General features: G+C 38.4%; 1 protein-coding gene across 6 annotated transcripts; it reads right to left on the reverse strand.

Annotated features, from left to right (window-relative positions):
* Positions 1–340: 340 nt before the first annotated feature.
* MAPK1IP1L (mitogen-activated protein kinase 1 interacting protein 1 like) lies at positions 341–17,203 on the reverse strand. Of its 6 annotated transcripts, none has more exons than XM_020991304.1 (6): positions 17,121–17,203; positions 7,166–7,187; positions 6,421–6,790; positions 6,086–6,297; positions 4,955–5,011; positions 341–4,817 (listed from the first exon to the last, which is right to left on the reverse strand). In XM_020991304.1, exons 2-5 carry the CDS (start codon positions 7,181–7,183, stop codon positions 5,000–5,002), a joined length of 612 nt encoding a protein of 203 aa, XP_020846963.1. In that variant the 5' UTR covers positions 7,184–7,187; positions 17,121–17,203; the 3' UTR covers positions 341–4,817; positions 4,955–4,999. The 6 variants fall into 6 exon arrangements, with proteins under 6 accessions (XP_020846963.1, XP_020846960.1, XP_020846958.1 ...); XM_020991301.2 differs by lacking the exon at positions 17,121–17,203 and adding exons at positions 16,660–16,731; positions 16,922–17,079 and having other exon boundaries at positions 6,086–6,790; XM_020991299.1 differs by having other exon boundaries at positions 6,086–6,790.
* Positions 17,204–24,365: the final 7,162 nt, after the last annotated feature.

The raw sequence follows: 24,365 nt of genomic DNA on the forward strand, positions 1-24,365 counted from the left end.
GTAAGTTTCTACCTTTAACATTTTTATAAAGGTGAAATACAAAATAATCACCAAGGCAGCCTTTAAAAGGTAAATGCCAGATATTTCAAAAGAACAAGCAATTTATGGTCCAAGGAGGGGGCAAAGGGAAGAAATAGAACTAGGCAGCCTTCCCCAATGCCTGAGTGCTGACTCTATGTATACGAAAACCTTGATTTTTTTTTTTAAAGCACCAGCTGACACCTTTTGAGCCCTAGTCCCTGAAAGGAAAAACCAAAGCCAGGGGTTCAACAGAGGTGCGGGTGACCTAAACAGTTCTGGAGAAAAGTAAAAGAATAAGGAAAAACGAAAAACTAAAAAATCATGAAAATACATTTTTTAATTTTCAGGAATATACAAAAGCAAAACAAGTCTATTTCAAAGTATGAAGTATCACATCTACAGCCTATTTCTAGTTATAATTACTTCTTACTTTAGAGCAACATTTGCCTTTGCTTATACACAATACAGCAGCAGGTGATAACATCTATCATTTCAAGCTGTGATTGCTTACATTTCAAATACAAACAAATGCAGTATGTCTCAAATCACATCTCAGGCAGTTTAACCTAAAATGTATACACAACTGAACAGTAAATCTGATGTAAAAAAAAATACAAAAATCACAATACAAGAAAAATACAGATTTTATAGGGCATACACTCTTGTGTTTACATAACGACAAACTAGCATATATTAAACAGTGTCATCCTTGTCATTAGCAACCAAGGGAATGATGAAGGGAAGAAAACTTTCTTAGACCTTAAAAAGCCTCAGAGTTGGAAGGGACTTCAAAAGTCAACTAGTCTAACCCATACCTGAATAGGAATTCCCTCTCCAACATCCCTGATAAGTAAGCATCCTGAGATATGGTCATCTAATCTCTATTTGAAGACTTCCAGTGATGGAGAACTCACTACCCTGCAAGACAGCCCATTCCATTTTTGGACATTTTTAATTATTAGGAAATTTTCCCTTACATCAACATTAACTTTAATTAGAAGAGTTTTAATTTCACAGTCTACTTTCAAGATAACTACAGCATCAAATACTCCATTAGCAATCTTATATTTGGCTGAAATTATACAGATAAGATAGTGTTTGTCTTCAATTCCAAATATTTTCTTAAGATTACATTATAATCTAGTTATAATTATTCATACATTGTTCCATGAAACTAAACCATAGTATATTATTTGAAAAGATAAGTCATGCAAATATACTCACCTGATTTTAAGTTGATGCTTTTAAAATATGTTTAATTCTTCAGTGATTAATCACTACAGTGTTTACTTTTAAACTGTGAAATTAAATCCAATTCTATTATTCAGGGTGAAGAAAGGAAACATTGGCGTGGATTATCATGAAGCATAGGGAACTGAGAGTTATGCAAGTTAAGCACCACAGTACTGAATGTGTTTTAAATTTAAGCCATGAGTTACTATATCCATTTGCATATTTTTCCAATTGAGTATTTTATTGGCAAGGTAAAATGACAGGCAAAAAATTTTTATTTCAAAAAACCAGGCTCGAAGAGTAGAAATAACACAAAATTCATACCTACTTCACCTTGTCTGTTCTCCAATAGGGATAGCTAATTCCAATCTCTTCTATGAATGCCCAATAATCAACAAATGACTCCTCACAAAATAGGACAGGGTAGCTGAACATACTTCCTTCACAAATATTAAAGGATGCTAGATTGACTCCTATCTAGGGAAGACTGTCCTTTCCAAAAACACCTTTAATATACTATAGTCCCTTTTACAGTTGAGGTTTACATAGGCAGGTCTAAGGAGAAATGCAGTAACAAATTTTTTTTAAAAACTTTAAAAAATCATTTCCTATAATTTCACGTTTTGGGGGTGATATTATCTGATCATTTCCAAACTCAATAATCGTTCGTACATTTGTTCCCAAATTCAGAATTCCATTCCAGAAATCATACACTTAAACATCATAATTGTCTCTATCAACTATGGAATGACCCAGCATTCATGCTTTTTAAAAACTGAGACCAAATTGAGGCCAATCCAGTTCAATTTCCCAAGCTCTAAACAGCTTCTCTTGATATTCTAATCACAAGTCTCATCTACACCAATTCTCATTAGTTCAACATGCCCTATTTATACCCTAAACTTACTGCCTAAAAATTGTTCTGAGAATAAATTCATTTTTCCAATTTCCTTCCTGTTCCAAAATCTCCCTTATTCCTCAATTTCATTCTTTCTCTAAAAACATTTGTTGGCCTCTGCTTTCCCCTAAGTTCTGAGCTTCCATTTTGGAAAATACTTTCAGAGAAAGTGCATCAACATGATTACAGACATTCCTCACAGCCAGCAAAGTTTACCGCAAAGCAAATTCCATTCTATCCATGGATTTGCATGATAAAAGCAGAGCTCTATTGTCACATACAAAAAGGATAGGCCAAGTTGAAAAGTGTTGGTGAGGAAGGGGAACTACTGTGATCATGCTGAGCACTATGGTACACAGTGTAAAATGGAGTTGGGAGTCTTAGCTACCTAAAAGTTTCAAGCTAATAAAATCTGGAGGCATCAATAATTTGTTCTATATTTTGGGATCTTCCAACTCTATACTAGCAGATACCCAAACTTTCCTCACTTCTTCCTTCAACTGGATTTTTACATACTTATCTAGTAGGCCAGTAGCTAATCTAAGGAAGAGTGTGCATGTGTGTGTGTGTGTGTGTAGAAAAATATAAAAGGACAAACCCAAAGGATTTTTAGCAGTAGCCAGCCTTAGGCAAAATGAGAAAGGCAAATCATCTTTGAGGCCCTCCCACTTTAGTTAGCCCCTTTTCTCATGCCCCTATATCCCATCTTACCTAGTTCTACCCTCCACTACAAGATCCTTTTTCTTATTCTCCCTTAAACTGTTATCAGCTAATACTTCAGTTGTTAGTTAAGCAGAGACTACCTACAGAGGTGTTGGTATTTCAATAAAGAATTCCAGTAAACTGAAGGACTGAAGGAAGTAAGCTATCTCTTATTCTTTTTTACCTAGAACATTAGAGATAGGTTAGATTCTCCAACTGCTACTGCCAAAAGGCTCCCCAAATTCTCTTATCACTTTGGACTGCAAAGGTGTGAAAAATATAATTCTACCACATTTTAGAAGAGCTACTGGCTCTAACCTAATACATGATATACTCCAGTCTTAAAATACACAAAGTTCCAGGCTTCATGTTATACCAAATTACTTTCCCACTTCATTCTTACCTAGAATGTTTGAAATTCCTTCAGTTTATTTAAAATAAGGGATCACTGAAAGCTACTCTGAAAAGGTATTAATCTACTTTATTCAAAGAGGTAGTTATAATGTTAAATTGGCAGCATTTGGTATTCTTAAAATTTTAAGAGTAATTTAAATATTTAGATTTTAAAAGGTATCAGTGCCCCAGCATGGATGTCTTTTTCCAATAATTATTCAATAGCTCAACATTTTTCATTACTAAGTAATGAACATTAAGTTTTTTAAATGGCCTGACAAATATACTCATTGAAGTTCACTTTTAGCTGTCAAAAAAGTTTAGTCCAAATTTGGCAATGTGGTTGAGATGAAGCAGCAGCCTGCAGTTTTTCCCAGACAGAATAAACATTTGTTGAAGTCAAATAGAAACATTACTTCCATGTCTCATATACTCTTCATATAACGTGTATGGTTGATATCAGTGTTTAGAAATCATTCTTTTAAGGGAAGGCACTCAAATTCTTTTGCCTCAAGTATTTTAGAATGCAAACTAAAATACCTGGCAGGAAACAACTGATATGTGTTTATGAGACTTTGGGAGAATTGATATGTCTTCAATACATAAGGTTCTATAAATATGATAAATTAGCTGTACATCATTGGGGAAGACGTCAAGAACGTCATCAGTTCTCCAGATCAAGGAAGGTACGAAGGGAAGTTCCATTTTGGAACTACGGGAATCCCCAGGGACCATGAAAGTTCTGTAGGAATGAGAAAACCTGCTGTTGCAAATCAATTCCCCGGGCTCTTCTTTGGGATACAAGGTAGGGGAGATAAAGGTCCCCTCCTTCTTGAGCTCTTCAACCTCAATAATGTGAATAACTCATCACATAATCAAGAGTCACCACAGAGGCTATGTCACTGGATATGTTGGCATGAATAAACCAAGGTTTCTGGCAAGGTCTGTGGATGACTAATTTTAAAATTACAACTCAAATTACTAAAATCAAAACTAAAATAACTCAGAATGATAGCTGGTAGAAAGCAAGAATATTTAATATTCAGTGTTCAAGATATGCACACTAGCAAATACACTCTCAAAGACTTGATAAGCACTAATTCATAACTCATATTTTTAAACATTTACTCCAGAATTATAACCCAGGAGCACAAAGTTTATTTACTCTGTAGACAATACTGTTCAAAATGCTCAGAGGTATTTATTTGGTCTTTTTTTTTTTTAAACATATGGCAAAATGATTCGTCTGAAATATATTTATTCAGGGAAACAAAGATGTCAAAGAAAATATTTGAAATCATTTCCAACAAGTTATAGGTAATTAGTATCCACATCAACAGACTTCTTAAGTGTGTGGTTTCATAATTTAAAAAAATGAATATTCCACAAATTCTACCAAGAGTTAGTCAATATACTTAATTACTCTGATTTCCCTTAGTACAACAAATGAAAAATACATATGAATAATTTTACGATTTTATCTCTAATTATTCCAAGTGTATATCCAGGTCCAAGAGCCGAGTCTTCTTTGAGATGTCTGAGACCCTTTTGGTGAAATGTCCCAAGAGCACTGAAACCAGAATTTTTAATGTATATATGTGTGTGTATGTGTGTGTATATATATATATATATATATATATATATATATATATATATATACACACACACACACACATATATATTGTATACACACACATACATACATACACATTCTCTGGAAAGTAGAGAGTCGTCTCATTGTCCATCAAAAACTCAATGGTAAGACTGCAAGAAAAAAAGGGTGGGTGTGTCAAATTCTAGATTTTGTTCAAGTTAGTGTTATCAATACTGCCACTTTTGGTGGCTTAAAAATGTATGGTAATTGGCTTATTCTGTACATCGACAATTAACAATTGGATTCGTACACCAAAATTAATCTGAAAAATCCAAAGACTAGGATTTTCCTTTATTTGGGGGGGGGGAGCAAAGACTAAATTCTGTAGTGAGAAAAATACTACTGTGTGTGCATATAAAACATTTTCTGTCATGAAGCCCATGAAAGGCAACATGGTAGGTATGGTGACCAGAAAGACTGTCACCTTGGAGTTAAGAAAATATGGGCTCTCCATCTGATACAAACAGCTACGTGACAGAGGCCAAGTCTCTCAGTGCCAACAGATAAGTAGCTGAAGACAGTATAAATAACTGAAATTCTATCTTCTACAGAAATCAACATCCCTCTTAAATCTACTGTCTTCCCTCTTTTCATTATTTCCTATCTATCTTGTACATATTTGCTGGTATGAAGCTCACTGAGGGCAAGTACTGTCTTTTGCATCTTTCTGTATCCCCACAGCTCTTAGAACAGTGCCCGGCACATAGTAGGCGCTTAGTAAATGTTTACTGACTGAGAGATGAAATCACAGACACAGGCCTTCTCTATCTTCTTTTGGCTTCCAATGAAGTCCATGAGACACAAAAGTTAAAATACCGAAACCAGGCTATTTTGGCCTTGCTTCCAATTAAATGCTTTTAATAAAAATTTTTTTATTTTATTTTATTAGTTCATTTTTCTTTTATTAAACTACTAACATAAAAAATCAGCACTTGCCTCAAGAGTTGTAAAACTCCTCACTAGGTACTTTATACCTGGAATCCTCCCCTCTCTAGTTCTGCAGTGGAAGGGCAACAATACAGTCATAATATTCTTCCTCCTGCCTCTCATCTCCCAACCCCAATCCCACAAATAAATCCAGGAGTCCTAAATATTGCCCACCCTAACTTCCACAATGGCTGGAGAGAAAGTAATCTTCAACTATTTCCTTGTAACTATCATAAAATATTAAGTTAAATACTCACCTGGTGACCACCGGGCATTGGTGGAGCACCAGTAGGTCCAGAAGGCACTTGAAAAGGATTATTAGGAGTAAGATAGAGTCCTGGTGCAGGATATGATCCCATAGGTGCAGGGAATGGAGCTGGCGCTGGTGGTCCCCATGCTCCAGGTGGGACAGCTCCCCATGGAATAGGTGGTGCTGTCGTTGGCGCTTGGGGAGGAGTCGGATATGGCCCTGCAGATGGATATGGCATATTAGGTGTAGGATACTGCCCTCCCATTCCCGGTGTCCATGGTCCAGAAGACATGGATCCCCATGGCCCTAGGGGACCAGCTGTAGCTGGATCTGTGGGTGTACCATATGGTCTTGGAAGCTCTGGAAAAGGCATATTTGGTGTAGGATATGGCCCTGTAGGGCCAGGACCTGGCACAGATGGAGTTGGATAAGGACCACCAGGTGGAGGACAAGATGGTCCAGAGGGAGGAAAGGGTGCTGGCGGTCCAGGGGGTGGTCCAGCAGGCACTGAGGGATATATTCCGGTGGGTGTAGGTCCAAAAGGCACACTGGAAGATGATGCACTTGGTGGAAGTCCAGATGGCACAGAAGGTGGAGCACTTGGATTATTCCAAGGATTGGAACCTGGCCAGCCCTGTGGTGGCTGACCAGGTTTTGTACCGCTCACAGTGGAATTTTTTGCAGGCGAATGTTCTGGTAGAGCATCTGCCAACTAGAAAACAAAGCAGAACCATATTTTGCTTATCTTTCTCAATAGAAAAATGCAATGATGAAAAAAATCCCATCAACTAAAAACCTGCATGTGGCATCTTCTAAAGTTTTAAGGTATTTACATTAGTAACAGAATTGTTCAAAAACACCACCACCACCATTACATTAAAAACGTTAATACAGTAGGTACTTTTTCAAATAAAAATTTCCCAGAGAAACTTTACAGTTCTTTTTAACTTATTTATTGTGAGACCAAAGAATAATAAAACATCTTTTTGAAAATATTTAGATGTCTCCAAAGCCATGATTATATGTATTTTTAAAGGAAGCTCAATTATTCACAAAGATGTTATAAAAGATAAATAGATTAACTTACTGAAAATTCTTCAGACATTTTCCTGAAAAACAAAAGAAAAATATTTCAGGGACAATTCTTAGATAAAGAGCTCATCATTTTATCAGAGGTCAGTTCTGCTTTATAAATAACTCCCTTATTGTAAGAACTATGTTCTTAAAATTTCAAGATGAGGTCTTAAGTTTCCTTCAAATTCAAAACGATCTTGTGATACCTGATATTTACCTAAGCATACTTATCCAGTCACCCAAATTTCAAGGCATTTTTTACATTAAGATAACTGAATAAAACCAATTCACAACAAACAGACACTTCCAGTAAAGACAAGCAACTGAACAGGAGCAGAACTGTCTAGGTCCACCTAAATACTACAGAAAAGATTTTATTAAGAGCACGGGTAAACCAAATAACAATCAAGAAATCCAAAGAAAAACTACATTATTTGTATACCCATCCAAGTCCATGTTTGCAGCAGGGGGTCAGCCAGGAGAGGAGGAAAGTGAATAGGGAATAAACATTTATCAAGTGCCTGCTTTATGTCAGGAGCTTTACAAATATGTCATTTGCTCTTCACAACAACCCTGTGAGGTAGAAGCTGTAAGGAAGGGATCCAGATACAAAAGCTGGGGTGAGAGCAGTGCTTTGAAGTCTTCTAGTATAGACCAGTAACATTATGAGGACACATGGATAGTCTGAAGCACTGAATATTAGGAAGCCAGAAGAATGGAATGCTCTAATGAGAAAGCCCCAAGCCAGTTAGATACTCTGTTATGAGGATAGGAGGGCTGAGGCAGATAGAAGATGGAGAGTAGCTGCAATGTCCTAGGGACTCACAAAGTTTCAAGGGAGCTAACCTGAGCCTTGGAGAATCTGGAAGATACAGGGCAGGCAAGAAAACTGCCAGTACTTTTTGAGCCCCAAATCTAGTGCAAATATAAGAAGTCAGTGGCAGTAACTCAGGTAACATAGATCAAGAACAAATTGAGCCCCAAAATCCCATCCAAAGGTTCAGAAGCACACATACGCGTACCCGTGACACAAAACCCCAATTCAGGAAGGATGGAAATAAAAGTAAAAATAGAAGACACAAAGAAATTTTATAAGTACAAGACACAAATCTAGAAGAACAGAATATAACTACAAGGCCTCAGATAAAAGAATGGAAGAAATGAAATGAGATTTTAAGGGGGAAAAAATTTTTTTTATAAACTAAATGACAGTTCTAGAGTTAAGAATGGAAAGGAGAATAATCCACTTAATACAGCAGAGGATAAACTTTACAAAAGTAACAGATGCCCTAAAAATTGGAATGTACCAAAGAGAAATCAACAACTCCATAGACAACAGGAAATAATACCCAAAAACTAAGACTGAAAAAAAATTTCTTTGAATAATGTTTTATTGGATAGAGCTCTGGCCTTGGAGTCAGGAGGACCTGAGTTCAAATCTGGTCTCAGACACACAACATATGACACTTACTAGCTGTGTGACCTTGAGCAAGCCACTTAACCCCAACTGCCTAGCAAAAAGAAAAAAAAAGAAATGAATAATGTTTTGTCTCGTATAGTGACTGGAAACAGGTCAAGGAGAGATAATTTTAAAATCATTGGAGGGGAGTGGCCTGGCAACCCAACAGGGGTTGCAGGTACCAGCTACCCACCTCACCCCATACAGACACTGCTGCTTTGGCCATTGCTGAGGTCAGCCCTAAGCTGCTTTATCCTTGCCCTGGGGGTGAATCAGGCTTTTTTTGAAGGGTTGACTCTAGATTTTTTGACAATAAGGATAGATGACAGAAATTCAACAGATGCAAAGCTATGAGACCATTTAGACTACACAACATTTCCTCCAGACTTTAGACCATTTCTAAGCAGCAATTCACTTGACCAAGACAGTGATAGACAACAGAGTCATTAAATCTATGATGATATCTTGGTACCAGGCCACCTGCCAAGACTGCTAATGATTAAGGGATACAGATCCTAGAGGAGTTCTTGACCTGACAGGTCTATTATAACCGAAAGAAGCATACAACACATCTTTGCTGGGCAATTCCAGGATCCATACACTTTCACAGAATGAGATGCTACATTCCAACCAGAGAACCATATGCCTGGCTGGTGTCAGGGAGGTGATGCCATCATCACACAGACCACTGGAAAACTCTGAGCTTCTCCTAAACAATCTCCTCCAACAGTGAAAGTAACTCAGAAACAAGTTAAAGCAGGCTTTGAATATCCAGTGTGCAAAAGAAATTACACAAAGAAAATCTACCTTACAACCAATTCCTTCACAGGAGCTGTTTTGTATATTGGTTGCAACTGCATGATCCTATGTCCTGGTTGCAGGAAGACCTTAAGTAGTGAAGGAGGAGCTTAAACTTAAGACTTCACTGAGCAAACAACACCAAAGTTCTTTCTGCAAACACCTTTAGTAATGACAGTCAACCACAAACCAGTGGATTTTCTGAAGTTTATGAGTGTCACTTAAGAGGGGCTGTGATAGTCTTACTATGAACACAATTTGCATAAAAATACTAAAAGGACAGATGTTAAGAACCTCACCAGAAATTCCAACCCATGTTAATTCAGTAAGTGCTGTCCATAACCAAATTTAAAGTTAACACCTACATAGGTGATACTTGTATCTATGTCTGAATATCTTATTCCTCAATTCTGATTGATAACTTGACTTTAATACTTTTGAAACTTAATTAAGCATTTCTTCCATAATGAAATCAATTTTTTAAAGATCTAGTTAAGGTTCATGCTGCCTTGTAATGGATGCTGCAATGTTCTCTCCCAAGCCTGTCTCCCTCCATCAGTGTATTTTAAAGTAAGTGCAATGGAAACAGAATCTGAGGACTCATAAATTGTTTGTGTCTTGGCCGAAACTGGCTCCTCCTCACCAGATCAGAGGCCAGAGCTTTTGATTCTACTTTGACTTGTGCCTCCAAGAAAATGGGAAAAAGAAAGTGAAAGTGGCTTATAAAGTGTTTTTTTTTGTTATAGTCATTTTTCTTTAAGACACTTCAGTAGATGGAGGCAAATGAGAAAAAAATCTGAGGAAGTTCCTCTGATAAAAGTTTCATTTCTAAGATAATATATAAGGACCTAATTCAAATTTATACGAATAAGAGCTATTCATTCCCTCAATGGACTTATTTTATGGAGTTATTTATTGATTTTTATTTGGTCCAGTCTAATTTTAAGGAAGTCATTACTTTGGTAAGGCTTTTAGCACAGTGGTAGGGAACCTGTGGCCTACTAAGGTCCTTAGGTGCGGCCTTTCAATTGAGTCCAAGTTTTACAGAACAAATCCTTTCATTAAGGATTTCATTTAAGTTTGGATTCAAAGGGCCTCACTTGAGAACCTAGAAGGCCATGGGTTCCCCATTCCTGGCACGTCCTGTATTAAAATAAAGTCTTTCTTACTCCTTCCTCTAGAAATCTGTTTTTAGATTTTTGATTAGTTTTGGATTTAGATTTTTAAAAATCTCATTTCCTTTCTTCCAGGATTCTGATAGTCAAAAGAAAAATTAGAGCTATCAATACCCATGTGAAAAAAAAATTGCTCCAAGTCACTAATAATCGAAAAATAAATTAAAACAACTCTGAGGTTCCACCTCACACCCAAGAGATCAGCAAAGATGCTATAAAAAAAAAAAAGCATACTTTTGAATGTATACTTTTCACTGCAGGTGGAACTGTAAACTGGTTCAATCATTCTGGAAGGCAATTTGGAACTATGTCCCAAAATTTACTAAGTAGTACATACCCTCTGACCCAGCAATATCATTACTTGGTCCATAATCTTAAAAAAAAAATCAAAGAAGAAAAGGACTCATGCACAAAAATATAACAACTATCTGTGTTGGCAAAGAACTGATAACTGAAGAGGTCTCCATCAACTGGGGAGTAATTAAACAAATTATAGTATATCAATGTAATAAAATACAAATGTTAAGAAATAATGAAGGGAATGAATTCATAGAAACCTGAGAAAACTTGTATGAGCTGATGCAAAGTAAAGTGAGAACGAGGACAGCAATTTATGCAATACCAACATTACTGTAAAGCCAAACAACTCTGAAAAACTTAAGAACTCTAATCAATGCAATGAGCAACCTTGATTCCAGAGAACTCAGGCGGTGGACTCAGGATGCAAAGAGAAAAAAAATTTTTTTTAAAGGAATAGCCTATGCTGGAATTTTTTTTGTTTGATTACACACATTTGATAAAAGAGTTTTACTCTGATGCATTTGGTAGCATTGTATGCAATGGGGGAAACAAGTGCTTTTTCAGTATACTGTTTGAGTTAAAGCCTCTTTTCCTCACTGTCATTTGACAGTTCTAGAAATGTTGCCAGTAGCAATAACACAAGAAAAGAGAAGCATTAAAGACAAGCAAAGAAAACTTAAGTGTTCCTTTTTGTTGACAACATGATTGTTTATTTAGAAAATCCTACAGAATAAGCAAATAAACTAACTGAGATAATTACTAGCTTAGTAATATGGTAGCAGGTTACAAAACAAAACCATTTCTACATAGCAATAACGAAATCCATGAAGGAATAGAAAGGGAATTCCCATTCAAAAATAGCAGAAGTCATAAAATACCAAAAAGTTAATCTGCCAAAACACACTCACTAACTGTACAGATATAATCCTGGTCAAAGGATAGGAAGAGAAAATTTTCAAAAGAAGAAATGCAAGATGTCAACAACTACATAAAAGAATGGAAGACAGAAAAGTATGACACAGCCAACAACACTCTAAGAAGTTCGATATGAAATATTCAAGGAAATAAAAAGATCATTAATTGCATATATGCTTGCCTTGATTTATCCATTTTTGGAAATCAAGTTTATTCTAGAAAATCTGATAGAACTTAAGGAGAAAATTTCATCCTTAAACTTCACCCCTGTGCAAATTAGTCCTGTATTCATTAACCAAGGGCCATTTCTAGGAAGCTAAAGTTCTGCAAGTATATTTTGGGAAAAGACATAAAATTTTGTCAGCCCCCAAAAGTCAGAAAAAGCCAAACTCCAAAAGATGGAGCACATGACTGAAAGGACTACAGAATAAATTATGGTATGTAACTAAAATAGAATTTACTGTATCACAATAAATGAGCAAAGAAATAGGTTTTTTAGACAAACTTGGTCAGAGCTGAATGAAATGATAGAGAATGAAGTGTCTAGAACCTGTAGAATAATCTATGTAAAATAACAATAATATAATGAAAAACTACTTAAAAAAAATCTGATCCAATCACTATTCCAGAAGACCAGTGATGAAACATGCTATGTACCTCACAGAGAGGTGATGCACTCAATGTTTTGTTTTACTGGACTATGACTATTTGTATTTCAACAAAGAATTTTATGGGGGGCTGGTAGGGTACAACAGTCACTGTGCAGCGGCAGTGATTTAAAAAAAAATCTTCAATATCTTGAAAAAAAAAACTGCAATGAGATTTAGAAAGATAATTAAAATTCCTTCTGAAACACACTATATAATGTTACTATACACAATATATGTATATTGTATGTAATACACATAAATATAATATTAATAAACTCCTACTGCACTAAGATTAGAGATGACAATCCAGTCATCATTTCTTTTAATACTATAACAACATACCAACAAATATACTTATTTACTTATGAATATTCCAAAGGGTAACTATAGTTCTGGTTTTCTTTTGTTTTGGGGGCACATTTTTACAGACTCTGGAAACTGAAAGTGATCTCATTAGTCATCTATTCTAACCCATACTTGAAAAGAAATTCCTTACTACATCATTAATCACTTCATCAAGAAATATTTATGAGACGTAGCATCTATAAGCCTATTGAAAGCCTACTATATGCCAAACACTGTGTATGGGGCACATAAATACAAAAGTGACAGTGCCTACCCTCAAAACCCTTGTATTTTACTGGGCATTTCATCACCTATCTCCCTGACTTCACAAAGGCCAATCAACAAGCATTTGTAAACTACTATGTATCAAGAACTATGCTGAATATGCTGGGGCTCCTTAAAGAGAAAGGCAATATTAGGTCCCTAACCTTAAGGAGCTTATATTCTAATAGAGGAGACCACAGGCAAATAGATAGGTACACACAAAGGTAAAGAGGCAATGCATTCCAGGCATGAAGAACAGCCAGTGCAAAGGCACAGGGATGGAAGATGAAATGTCATATTCAAAGTCAGTGTATCTGAATGGCAGAATGTGTGGAAGTTAAATGTGATAAGACTGGAAAGGTAGGAAGGGGCCAGAGCTTAATATGTCAAACAGAAGAGTTTATTTATATTTGATCCAGCAGGGAACTGATAGGCACTGCAATTCACTGAGCAAAGGAGTGACATGGTCAGGCCTATACTTAAGAAAAATTACCTAGCCAGCTGAATTGAAGATGGATGGAGTGGAGAGACTTACGGCAGGGAGGAAGCTATTACAACAGTCCAGATGAAGTGATCAAGGGTCTATTCTCCACACTAGGACGTATAATAATCTCTGGCCTTTTAGAACTCTTAGCTTCCTTTAAGTTCAGCTGAGGAAGCATGAAGCCTTTCCAAATTCTTTGTTGTTAAACGGTCTTAAATTCCCTTGTTATGTACCATAGCATATATCTCTGTACATTCATGTCCTTTTACTGGACTATAAGTTCCTTGGAGAAAAGGATTTTTTTTTGGGGGGGGGGGTTACCCCTGTCCCTAGCACCTAGAGGACCTGGATCTAAATCTCATATTGGATGCTTACCTACCATGTGCCCTTAAGCAAACTGCTTAAATTCCCTGAGTCCTCAGTTTCCTCAAATCTGTGAAATGAAAGGGTTAGGCTATATGGCTTTTGAGCTATATTCTAGCTCTGGATCTGTGATGCTAGTAGGCATTTGACAGAAGTCTGCCCAATCACTTCAGCATTTTGATTGTATTTTTTAAAATTTTAATTTCATATTTAATACATACTAAACTGTATTCTAAATCTTATCTTCAACAGTACAGTTTATATTAAAATGAGAGTTCAAGCTAAGATAGTTCTAAAGCAGGGTTTGTAATTTGAGGTCTATGAACTTTTAAAAATTTTTGATTACTCTATTTCAATAAAATTGGTTTCCTTTATAATCCTATGTATTTTACACATTTAAAAAACAGTATTCTGAAAAGGGGTTCACAGGCTTCACCAGACTTCAAAGATCCACGACATAAAAATGGTTAAAAATTCCTTTCCAAGAAGAAGGAATCCAGAGAGAATTACTTTCCTCAGCTTAGAGAGGCTTTTCAATACAAAGTGGTACTTTAAGGCACTAGTCCTGATTCTTCGGCAGCATCAAAACCTTTCACTTTAAAACAAAATTTGAACTGAAACTTTATGATGGGATTTATAAAATGATCTAAAAAATGTTACTAATGATACCAAGAAGCATAAAAAAAAACCAAACCCACTTTCAGATCCATTTTTATTCACACTCTAACCAAGGTACAGAAACTATTAGTGAAACGGATGTGGGTGGTTGTTAACAGGGTTTTGTAATTAGGAACAGTATTGGATGGGGTAGTTCATCTCTGAAAGATGATTTTAAAATAATTTTCATTAGTCTAATGGATTGTTTCCATGTATCATATTTTCAATTAAACAACATGAACATTTTTAAATGCACATTTTTCTTTAGTAAATGCCTTTGTAATTTTTAAACAATTTTGTAAAAAGTGGTAACATAAGACATACTATTCTTTGAGATTTGGATTTCCAAATAGTAGACAGTTGTTGTCATGTTTGTATTGCTCTGTATGTGGGCCAATGAAATTGGTGAATGTTTGCTTCGCTGTCTGAGTTTTGACTATTAACACTTTTGCTTTCCTATTTCTTTAGGCTTCCTAATTTTGCCCAATTATTCATAATGACCATTGGTGCTAAAATCTAGAATACAAATAGACACCAATTATTTTAGCAGTCAACATATTGATTGTAAATGTCACAATAGTAAACATTCACATAGAGCTTTAAGGTTTACAAATTGCTTTGTAAATATTATTTCACTTTATCCTCATAAAAACCCTGGAAACTAGGTGCTATTATCTTCATTTTATAGATGTGAAAACTGATGCAGACAACTGGTAAGTGACTTCCCAATGCTCACAAGTTATTAAGTATCAGAGGCTGGATTTGAACTCAGTTCTTCCTAATTCCAGGTACATGGCTCTATGAGTCAAATGTTAGACTACTAGAAACTAATTTTTCAGTCCCTTCTAATTGCATGTACCCTGATACAAACTGGAAGCATAAAGTTTTGTTTAATGTCACAACTTTTTAATATCCCTCACAGCTTTTATTCTCTGCAGAATCCCAGAGTTCTATGGAATACAGCTTTAAAAAAACTAGTTTAGACAATATTAATTTAAGAAACAGGCCTTGACCTCTGACCCAGAGGTTGGTCAAAGGCACAGTGATAAATAAAAAGATATCTTATAAACATCAAAATATTTATAGCAGTACTTTTCAGACTATCAAAGAACTGGAAACAAGGCGCCCGTCGATTAAGAAATGGCTATATTGTAGGACATGAATGTTGCTGCCTTTTAAGAAAAGAGTATCATGAATACAGAAAAGCATAGGGAGGCAGATGACCTGAAGCTAAGTGAAGCAGGCTGAACCAAGAAAATAATATATGAGGCAATGGAAGGAATCCCATTAAATTATATAATGACAAAGTTTGGCCACAAAGAGTAAATATGAGAATGCACCTTTCTCCCTTGGGGGGGGTCAAGAAAAGTTAAGGGTGTAGAACTATGCACATAATACTAGACTTGGTTGATGGGTTGGACAGTTTACTCATTCTTCTTTCTTTTTTATTCTTTTGTTGTAAGGAATGGCTCATGGAGGGGAGAGTGGAGAAATATAATGGAAATATTAAGTTGCAGAAAAAGATGTCTATAAAAATAAATTTAAGTTAAATACCATCATTGGCACCCATCAGCCACACAAACTGACATTCTTCTAAGAATACTGTTTAACGTTTGTTGTGTACCAAAAGTCTTTGTGTAGTTTCAATCCCTTTAACAGATTAAAACTGCACTAAGACTTTTGGTAAACCTCGTATATCACTGAAATTTTTATCTATGTTCTATATACAAAGTAATTGCTAACCCTTAAATTCAAGGGAGGATAATAAAGAATTGAAGCTGTTTTCACCTAGCCCTTACTACAAGTATCAAAATACTATATTACTTGTTCATGGCAATGAGTTATTAAATCGTCTGAAGGTAACCTAAAGAAACTAGGAACAAATCAAAATATGTTTTTTAAAAAACTGCTTCCCAGAATGACTCCTTTTTTCTTTATAATTGGCTAGACAATCTGAATGTGGGGTGTATGCGCGTTATCAGGAAGGGGACGAATAAAGGGAGGGCACGATAGTCATAATAGGGAAAGGCTTCTCACTCACCACTCATCCAATCCCCCATCCCCACTCCCAGCTAAAGAGGAATAAACAAAAGGTACCTGAGAGTAAAGTCACAGGGAGAAGAGAGCTGTGAGTCCGGTGGCGCGGACAGGCCCCTAACCCGATGGATTCTTCAGAGGGGAGAGGGAGGGGAAAATACCTGCTCAGGCCCTTCCGCCTAGACGAGCCTCTGACGTCACGAAGGCTAGAACGTCACCGCTCGTGACACCTCTCCCCCTCCCCCCAGGCTTTTGCCAGCCCCGCCCCCCCACTCCCCCTCCCCCGCCTTGCCCCTCAATTAATTCTCTTCCCTCGCCCCACCTCGGCCGTGAGAGCAAGTCGGCCCCGACGTCCAACCGAAGCGCCGTCACCGACGGCCAAGGGAAGAGAGAGACGGCGGACGGAGTTCAGCCACTGCGCGCCTCCCGCCTTCGCGTGCAGGCAGCCCCCTGAGCCCGGCTAGAACCACGTCCCCGCGTCCCCGCGCCCCACCCCCCACCTAGCTCCGAGGCGGTCTCACCAGACGGGATCGAACCCCAGACCAAGCGGCCAGAAGTGACGACGGCTGGAAGGAGGAGCTGATGACGGAGGGGAGAAAAAAGAGGGCGCGAGAAAGCAGAGGAAGCAGAAACAGCAGCGGGCAGCGGCGGCGGCAGCAACGGCAACGGCGGCGGCAGCAGCAGCAACAGCGGGAGCACACAACTCCTCCCCCTCGGCCGGAAGAGGAAGCGGCCCGCACGGCGCCGGCGCTGACCCCGCCCCCTCCGCTTCCCTAACTCTATTCTCCCCTGACCGGAGGGGTGGGGGGTTGGGAGCGAGGAGTCTGGGCAATGCCGCGACTGCTGCAGCGACCCAGCTTCGACCCAGCGAGCGCGCATGCGCCTGGCCTGGGGCCACCTGAGCCTTTAGCGGGGCTGTGACGACTACAGGGCTCCTCTCAGGGGTGGGGCTAGAAATTCCTGCCCTAATCGGGAAAGATTGCAAATCCAGTCTGGGCTCTGTTGGAACCGGCTCCTACCGGCTTCTCGGAGAGCCATTGTTAAAATTTCAATGAGCAACTTGCATATCAGGGCTGCATATCAGGTCTTGATTATGATGTTTTGTGGATCATCTAGCTTTAAGAAAGCTACCGAGAAAAATGTTTACGCAAATTAAAAGTGTTTGAAGTACGTTTTTGTTTGTTTGGTTTCTTTGGAGAGCTGGTTAAATATTTATCAGCCCGCCACTGAATGATGTGCTGTAACCTCAAATGAGTTTAAAGTGCACAGTTAAGCCCTGGTACCCCTGAACAAAGAGCTTGAACAGGTTCCCCCTACCCACAGTTAATTGCAAAGTGGAACTATTGATCCCCAGAAGCGCAGCATTCAGAACCAGCTGGAGGGGGTGGGTTGGGGGGGGTGTGCTCCATCTAGATTTAGGAGTCGGGGAGAACTGGGTTGAAATGATGCGTCAGACACTACTAGCTCTGTGGCTTAACCTCTGTGAGTTTCAGTTTCCTCATCTGTAAAGTGAGAAATAATAATAGCTCAAATGAGTTACATATTAAAGTGCTTTGCAAGCCTTAGATGCTAACTTATTCTTTCTCTACATTCAGTATTCTTTCAACTATATAACATTGGAGATGCACGTTGGGTTTGGCAATTGGGTGTCCACAAAAGAAACAACAGCCCTTAAGATTCTTCTACCTTAACCTCCCTGAGCTTCAATTTCCACTGTGCCCACATGTAAGATATGTTTGTGAAGGTTGTTTAACCTTTCAGAAGTGGCATGAATAGATGTACTCCGAGGTCTGGCCCAATAATCAGAGAGTAGAAAGGATGTGCCTGTACCACCCGCACTTAGCTAGGGGAAAGGAGGAAAGGCAGGTAGGATTTGTAAACCCAGGGAGTAGGCAATCTCCTTCAGTCTTCAAGATGGGTGTTTGTCTAGAATTTTACGCATCTGCCACTTCTCAAATACCAAATAGATGCCACTGTTGAAAGAAAATCTCGGGGCTTCACCCTAAAGAATCAAGGAAACTCAGGAAAATGAAAAAAAAAAAGATTTTATTATATCACATGAGGCAAACACGTTGTGTGGACCAGGTGCCGATTTCAAATCTCTCTGCTGCTTTTATAAACAACTTTTTGAAATAAGAGAAAGACAATCCCAATAGGTGCATGTTTCCAAAAGAGGATGGATTGAAAGCACATGTGGCTACCTGATGACTAGCAGGTAATATAAAGGAAGAGGAGATGGGATCAAAGTACATGCCTCCTCTCCCCCAGAGACTGGTTGACCTCTCCCAACAGACTGACTGACACATACTGGGAAGACAAGCAAGACTGGAACCAATGGGGTCACTCAGATTGACTCAGCACAAATTTCATTACCACATTGGATAGAGCACTAGATCTGGAGTCAGAAAGACCTGAGTTCAAATTTGGGTCTCAGAGAGTTATTTGCTGTGTGATCCTTGGAAAGTCACTTAATTTCTCTCTGCCTCAGTTTCCTCAGTTTCCTCATCTGTAAAATGGAGAGAATAGAACCTCCTAAGGTTATTGTAAGGACAAAATGAGAATATTTGTGAAGCTCTTTGCAAACCTCAAAGTACCATATAATAATAATTATTATATATTAATCACTATAATTAAATTATTATTTATTAATATAATTATTATTATTATTGGGGAGGGTAACTTATCCTATACTCACCAGCTTAGCCTATCTCTATCAAATGCTAGTTATACAAAAGACCATCATAAGTAGCAAATAATCAGCAACCCATTTATCCAAGTAAAACAGCAAAAAAGTCCTATAAACTCTGCCAGTAAATACACAAGAGTACAGACTGTTCTCACTTAGATGGTTCAGTAGACCTTCCACTTCCCTTTCAGGGTTCTGCATGGCCCTGCCCCTTGAAGCCCAAGTGGCTTCAGTGCCTGGGTGCAGGGCCCTGCTGCCAACAGTCTGAAAACAAGACAGCCTGGGGTCCTATTGCTAGCTGGGAGTCAGATTTGCCTAAAGCAAATTTATGTCAAGAGAGTAAAGGAGTTCTTCAGCTGGGAGTAAGAGATCTCAGTTCAACCTGAAGAGAATGATCACACCCAGGGGAGATCCTATTTCAGAAGTCACCAAATGCTGAACACAGTGCCCTGGCACACAGCTGGTGATTATTTAATGCTTGTTGACTTGACTTGCAAACCCTAGAGATCAAGAAACACAATGGGATTGGCATCTCATGTCTACAGCTTGGAGGGCTGCAGCCTGCTATTTAAACACGTTGATTTTTCATAATCTCTTAGATCTTTTCTCCACATGTGCCTCTGAGACATCAGTAGAACCAGCTGTTCTATATCCACAGCTTTTTCCTCAGCACTCTCTCAGCCAGTCAGGAGCCATGTCTCCCACTGAAGCATGCAAAATCACCCCATGCTTTAATGGAAGCTAGGTTACGTGTAAAATAAGAGGAATGGAACAGATGACCACTGAAGTCCCTTCCAGGTCTAAATCTATGATTCTGTTGTATTACATGCCTTTCCCCTCTTCCCTCCCTAGTATTTTTTTTTAAAGCAATTGGGGTTAAGTGATTTGCCAAGGGTCACACAGCTGGTAAGTATCAAGTGTTTGGTCTGAGGGCGGATTTGAACTCAGGTCCTCCTGACTTCAGGGCTGGTGCTCTATCCACTGTGCCACCTAGCTGCCCCTTCTCCCCCGTATTTTAAGACAAAATTTCCACAGATCATGTGGGAACTTGAGCAGCCAGCTTCTAGCTATGTATCACTTTGGCTGCTTAGCTGGAAAAATATTATACTGGGTAGCATTTGAGAGAAAAGGAGATGATTTCTGGCTCCTCACTCCATTTTACATCTGCTGCTCTGCCTGGTTTCAACTCCATGGAACAAGATGCCCCTCTCAGGATAAGCTTATCACTTCTAAACTTACTACCATGCTGCGAACTCAAGTCTTCTTGACAAATCTCCCTCAGTGTCCTTTCCCTTGTTTGGAAGGTTTGAGGGCAGAGTACCAAACTCTTCCCAATGCCTTCTTTTATAGAAGGCAGAAAATGGACTCAGTCTTTTTTATTATATATTATTATATATACAATATATATTTATTATATGCTGCTTTAAGATTTGCAAAGAGCTTCACAAATATTCTCATTTTGTCCTCACAATAACCTTAGGAGTGTTCTATTCTCTCCATTTTACAGATGAGGAAACTGAGGCAGAGAAGGTTTTTTTGCTAAGGATCACACAGCAAATAACTCTCTGAGACCAAATTTGAACTCAGGTCTTTCTGATTCCAGATCTAGTGTTCTATCCAATGTGGTAATGAAATTTGTGCTGAGTCAATCTGAGTGACCCCATTGGTTCCAGTCTTGCTTGTCTTCCCAGTAAGTGTCAATCAGTCTGTTAGGAGAGTTCAATGAGTCTCCTGGGGAGAGGAGACACCACTTTGCATTGGCCACCTGCCTGGTTAACTCCACAGAACAAGATGCTGCCTTGGGTACCCCATGGTGTCCCATCTCCCTTCCCCTCATCCCAATCCCCCCTCCACACACAATCTTCACTCCTTTTGTGAACTGTCTTCCCCTTCAGATTATTGGCTCCTTGAGGGGAGGGACTATCTTTTTTTCCCTGTTAATTGTATCCCCAGTGCTCAGCATAGTGCTTGGTACATATTAGGTACTTAATAAATGTTTATTGGATTGGATTATTGGCTGGTCTTGTATACCACCCTGGATGCTGTTATGAATTCTGCTATAGTGCTGGATGAGATATCTCTGCCTCAATCCCTAGTTTCTGTTTTTAGTCTCTTAGTTGCCTAATATGGACACTGGCCTCAGTTCAGTTTTCTTTCTCCTGGCATAGCCCCCAAATGGGAATTGGTTCCAACCTTTGCTGTGGCCCTGACAGGCCCCAATCAGATTTTGAAAATCATGCTAGTCTTAGCCCTACTGCTAGGCCTCCTGGTACATACCGGTCATTGAGCTGGCCTTATGTCCCATTTGTTGAGGGTGATTTTAACAACACTCTTAATGTTGGGATGAAAACAAAAGTTTACTTTGTTCTAACACAGCAAGGCGATGCAATAAAAATACAGTAGCACTTAGCTCCTCTGGATGTGACCTTCCCTCATCTCCCTATAGAAGGTCATCAGGGCAGGATATAATGAAGGACACAGTGATTTTCATGGTCTTCAGGAATCTGTGATGTCCTAGGGACCTAGACTCTGTGTCTTTGGGTAGCCAGGAAGCTATGGCAGAGAAACAGGTATCAAGTCTCTGGAACAGCGTTACCTTCTCTAAAGAAAGCTAATCTGTCAGGAGAGGCAAGGAAGGTCCTGGGCCTATCCTATGTTGTGAGGGAGTGGAGAGGAAGAAGTTAAATCAGAGAAATGCTGGTAAATATTAGTACCATCACTCCATTGCTCAGAGGTATGCATCACCTGTTTCTGTTTCCCTGTACAGTGACTTATAGGGCTGCCTTTGTCAGCTGTATCTGTTCTCTCAAAGCACAGAACCTACTGACTTTAGGCCCAGATTACTGGAATGGTACTGGCTTCTGAATCCTATTGAACACCTTTCAAACTGCCCTCATATTTCAGTACCCATTTCCTAAAGGTCAAGCTAGCTTCTGATCCCTTTGTGGGGGTCCGTATCTAGAATGCCCTCCAATTTCTATCTCACCAGAATTCACACTGGTGTTTATTTTCCCCTCTGCTAGCCCCTGTAGGCTTCTAGACATTATGCATTATGTAGTACTGGACTGAATGGAGATTTTTCTCTGTGGTCTTCTTGATCATTTTTTCATCTGATGTCTTTAGGTCTTTTCTATGGAAGATCTGGGTTCCCTATTTGAACAAGAACAAGGAGTTAACCTTCTAAAAGTTAAACACTGATAGTGTTTGTCTGCCTGACTGTGCAGCCTACCTGAAGACTATTTGCAAACAAAAACAAAAACTATGTTTTAAGAAAGTATGTACCAGAGCCACTCATATCTATTCAATCCAGGGGGCAAAGTGAAAATAGAATGTACCGGTCATTTCCTCAAAGAAATCCTAAAATGAAAACTTCTTTGAAAGAAAGGAATGTGGGTAGAGCATAGAGAGAGATCAGTATAGCAGAAGAAATGGTTACCTAAAGGACAAGAAGGCACAGAGCAATTATAGGGATAAGTGACAATGCCATGTGAAGATGAAAAAAACTGAGGATATTTATCTTGGGGAAAAGAAGATCTAGGGAGAACACAAGGTTGAGTGACTCCTGAACTTGTTTCTGCTTTTTTTTCCTATGTATTTTTGAAACATTTCTCTAATTCTTTTCTTTATTGTCTTCTTTTTTGGGCATCACTATCACTACTTCCCCTTCAAAATAAAATCCCTTCCTCTAAATACACACACACGTGTGCATATATACACATATGTGTACATGTATATGGTGTATACATACATATATGCAGTAGAAGAAGCAGTCCACATAGGCATGGACATTCTATTTCTAATCATATCTCCAAATCTCTTTGGGGCCCCTCAGGAAAAGTCAAAAAGTACTTTTGACCACAGATCTGCAGATGACCACAATCTGCAGATCATAGAGAGGGGATAAGGGGGAAAGTTGTACATTCAGAGCCCAAACTTAGGACCTCAGAGTTTAAGCAGGGATGAAATAAGGGAAATATCTTAAGTGAAAAAATTTTGAGAAGGAAAATAACAATGAAACCATAACTGATAGATGTTCCCATGAATGCAATAGCAGGAACAGGCAGTCTTTCTACTTAACACTGTTACTCATTATAAAATCATTGTTGCAATTGCCAAGACCTTGGTGCTCTCTGCTTATTACTTCTGAAAATAGAAACATATCTTGACTTTTCATTACTACAAAAAAGTGAAAGTATGTCCCAAGTTGAAGTTTAAGTTGAGGTAGATCTGTTTTCAAAGTGACTTTTTTTTAAAAGAGTTTTTCATAATGATTATTATTAAAGACCCATTATACACTCTTGAGTATACATAATGTCCTTTAACCTTTTATCTCTGTGAAATCAGTATGATTCATCAGCACTATCTAGAATCTGACTAACAGCAGAATAACATTTGCTATTATTAATAGAATTAGGTTTGCCAGACAATCTGCATAGACAGTACTATTTCCTCCTATGCCTGCAATTCCAGCAGCTGCCAAGAGGTTATGCCTTGGGTCTCTAGTCAATTTCCTTCTCAAGTGAATCAGTGTAAGTGAAAGAAGTAGCCTGTGGTATAGCGGAAAGTTACTCTTGACTAGAGTCAGGAGATCTGAGCCTCCTTTGTCACCAACTGTATGACCTTAGATAAATCAACTTGTTTTTCTGAGCCTCGGAAAATGCCAAACAAAATGAAAAAAGTCCAAGAGGTAAATCCAAAAGAAGAGGAAAAACTCTTCAAGTCCAAATAGAGGCTCAGAAAATAGAATGTCCTGGCCCCAAGACTATAATACTAGACAAAATGAGATGAGATGAAAAATATAATGTTAAAGGAAATGAAAGCTAGAGAGGAATGACAAGAAGTAACAGCTTAAAACAGACGGTGGTAAACCTTAATTAAAAGAAACAGTAATGAGGTTGATTGGTGGAGTAGATTAAGTACACCATATAGAGGAACAAATTAACCTACTAGTCTAATCTGTAATAAATACAAAGATCTCTGTTCAAAAAAGGCTGCTGGGCAAACTGAAAAACTGTGGCAGAAATTTGATTTAGACTAACATGTCACACCACATAACTTGTTAAGTTCCAAATGGATACTA

This window comes from Phascolarctos cinereus, unplaced genomic scaffold, assembly GCF_003287225.1.
Source record: "Phascolarctos cinereus isolate Bilbo 61053 unplaced genomic scaffold, phaCin_HiC Scaffold_2;HRSCAF=192, whole genome shotgun sequence".
NCBI lineage: Eukaryota > Metazoa > Chordata > Mammalia > Diprotodontia > Phascolarctidae > Phascolarctos > Phascolarctos cinereus.